We start from the raw sequence: 3122 nt of genomic DNA on the forward strand, positions 1-3122 counted from the left end.
TAGTCCTGAAATTTGTTTTTCAACTTCTCTGACGAAGATGTTCACAGCAGGTACCATAGATAGCTGTGGCATGTATTTGGATTTTGCCTTAAAATTTGAATGAAACCTCTCATACTGGATGGAATTCTCCATCTGTGAGGGAACATATTGACTACCTTCACTATCTGCCAATAGACTCTGAAGGTTTTGTATGCTGGATGAGTCTTCTCTGTTCAGAGAAACATCTTCCACCAGGTGTCTGCTTTTACCTTTCATAATCTGCGACAGTACGACACGACGTGCAAATAGATGTAGATCTTTAATAAACTTAAACTTGTTAAGTGAATTGGTAGGACAAAATGTTAGTCCTTTTTTTAAAACCTCTATATGCATGAGATTCAATTTGAAGGAGGATAAATTGATTATCTGAAGACCCTCTTCAGAATTATTTAATATCCCCTTCGACCCCGAAACCCTCGCGATCTGCCCCGAGGGTAGTTCGCTTGGTTCTGGTCGTAACTCCGTTGCCGTCGTTGTCTGGAGGGATACCTCCTCTCTTCTGAATGTGTACCTGCTATCTTCCCTCCTCCTTTTTCTTCCCCCTCTCCTCCTTCTCCTAAAAAAGACTGTGAGTTCCTACGGGTAGATCTGCGGTGCTCAGATTCTATGTCTGATCCATCAGTACCCGAATCATAAGAACTTCTTACTGGCAGATAATTATATACTTTTTTGTTTTTATAATCATCATTATCTCTCGAGAATTTCCTACCTTTTCTAAGTTTGATGTCATTTTGTAACCTTGATATCTGTTCCTTTATTTCCTCATTTAGTTTAACAAAGTTTGTATTGGTTGAAAAGGTGTTAACCAGTTTTAGTGATTCCTCAGCCTGTGTAATGGTTTTATCTAACCTTTCTTTGTTACGAATTACCATTTTTTTCATCAAAATGATGGAACAGTCTGAGAGGCTGGAATTCCAGCCTTCCATAAACACCTCGGATTTCCTAAGGAAGATTGACAGATTGGTGATTCCAGACAACGCCATTCTTGTCACTCTTGACGTGGAGGGATTGTATTCATCAATCCCCCACGAGATAGGACTAAGGGCCTGCAAGCACTTTCTATCGATGAGAGGTATGAGCGCAATGCAACACACAGATTTTGTAATCAAACTACTAAAATTTACACTCACCAATAATATATTCATGTTCGACAATAAGATATATTCCCAACAACAGGGAACAGCAATGGGAGCTACATGTGCTCCCACTTATGCGTGCCTCCATCTAGGCATCTGGGAGATGGAAGATGTATACCAGAACTCCCTCTTTGAAGACAACATCCACATATGGTTACGATATGTGGATGATGTCTTCCTCATCTGGGAAGGCTCGGAGCATGATTTGAAAGAATTTGTTAATTCTTTAAATAACAATAAGAGTAACATCTCACTTACCTTACAGTTTAGTAAGGAAGAAATATCCTTTTTGGATATAAACGTGAAGATCAAAGATGGCTATCTGGTGACAGAAAATTATCGCAAAAGCACGGTCACCAATAGCCTACTCCACGCTTCAAGTCACCATCCAAGCCACCTAAAAAGAGGCATTCCCAAGGGCCAATTTCTCAGGCTACGCCGGAATTGTTCCACAAAAGGGAAATACTATCAACATGCGGCTGAAATGGAAAAACGGTTTTTGAATAGAGGATATTCAAAGAGGATAGTAAAACAAGCCCTATCTTGGTGCGGCCCCATTTGAATAGAGACAGTCTTCTTGTGCCCAAAGACAAGAGTGGCGAATCAAAGATTAGATTGGTCACTGAATATAATTGCCACTGGACATCACTAAAACAAATCCTGGCACAAAATTGGCACACTCTACTTAGCGATGAAGCTGTATCTCGTGATGTTGGGGATTTTCCAAACATCACAGCCAAAAGGGCTCCAAATTTAAAAGACAAATTGGTAAAAAGCCAATATCTGTCAGTTCCTAAACAACAGAATTGGCTGTCTAAACATAGATCTTATGGCAACCATCCCTGTGGTAAATGTGTTGCATGCAAGTTTATGCTTAAGACTAAACAATTTGCAACACATACAGGCAAAACCTACACTCTAAAACACTTTGTGAACTGTAACACGGAAGGGGTTGTTTACCTCCTTTCGTGTAGCTGCCCGCGGTACTACGTGGGAAAAACGAGAAGGGCCATAAAAGACCGGATAACAGAGCACCGGGATGATGTCAAATACAAAAACCAGAAAAGTAATGTTGCCAAACATTATGAACTCATGCATGATAGCAATCCTGACTCTCTCTCTTTTATTGGAATAGATAGGGGAATTACCAAATAATAGAGGAGGGGATAATGATAGAATTCTCCTCCAAAAGGAATGCAGGTGGATCTCTATTCTGGGTACACAGCTTCCTGCAGGCCTTAATGATAAGTTGGATATGGCCTGTTTTTTGTAAATAAATTCATTCTCTAGGGTCTTGTACGCTATTCAGTTTAAACTAAGTACAACCTTTAACAAATTGAAGGTTGCAACATTAATATAGTTAACTTTTATTCTTTTGTAAATATGCAACATAAAGTAGAGTGAGCACTTTTGCTACTCTAAATTTAAAAATAGACAGTTTGTGTTTTTTCTTAAGTTTTGACATTTTTGTATTTACCTGTAATATTTTCACCCGTCAGTAGAGGCGCTAACCATACTTCGTATAAATACAGTGACAAGTGCACCATGGATATTACGCCCTGACGAAGCCCGTAAAGCAACTTGGACGCACGGGTGAAACGCGCGTCGGCATAGGTCCAGCCGACCGGATCACGTGATGTGCGTGTGAGGATTTCAAAGTAAAGAACTTACAACAAGCCCAGCGGTTACTCAACAGCCACATTCAAAAGCAAAGTCCGGATAAACTTCTGGCATTTACTGTCATGGACTAACAGCAACCTGGCACGGCCGACAAACCACTGAATCTAACAGGTCGTATGGTTCCTTACTGTTATTAGATTCCTTGCCGATAACTGTACTAACCAGCTCTGGCTTATGTGCGTGAACTTTCGCACCTGGCAAACGCCACTCTGTCGAGAGGGGGCACGGCTCTCCTTAAGAACTTACAAGGATCATAGCTCATCTAAT

The 3122-nt window shown here is 40.6% G+C and overlaps 1 protein-coding gene across 1 annotated transcript in view; it reads left to right on the plus strand.

Annotated features, from left to right (window-relative positions):
* Window positions 1-1278: 1278 nt before the first annotated feature.
* The window catches only part of LOC128661533 (cadherin-1), a 75451-nt gene continuing 73607 nt past the window's right edge, over window positions 1279-3122 (plus strand). The window contains exon 1 of the mRNA XM_053715782.1: window positions 1279-1555. Coding sequence (XP_053571757.1) covers window positions 1279-1555 — 277 coding nt within the window. The remainder of the gene's footprint in view (window positions 1556-3122) is intronic.

Source organism: Bombina bombina, chromosome 1 (genome assembly GCF_027579735.1).
Source record: "Bombina bombina isolate aBomBom1 chromosome 1, aBomBom1.pri, whole genome shotgun sequence".
Taxonomy (NCBI): domain Eukaryota; kingdom Metazoa; phylum Chordata; class Amphibia; order Anura; family Bombinatoridae; genus Bombina; species Bombina bombina.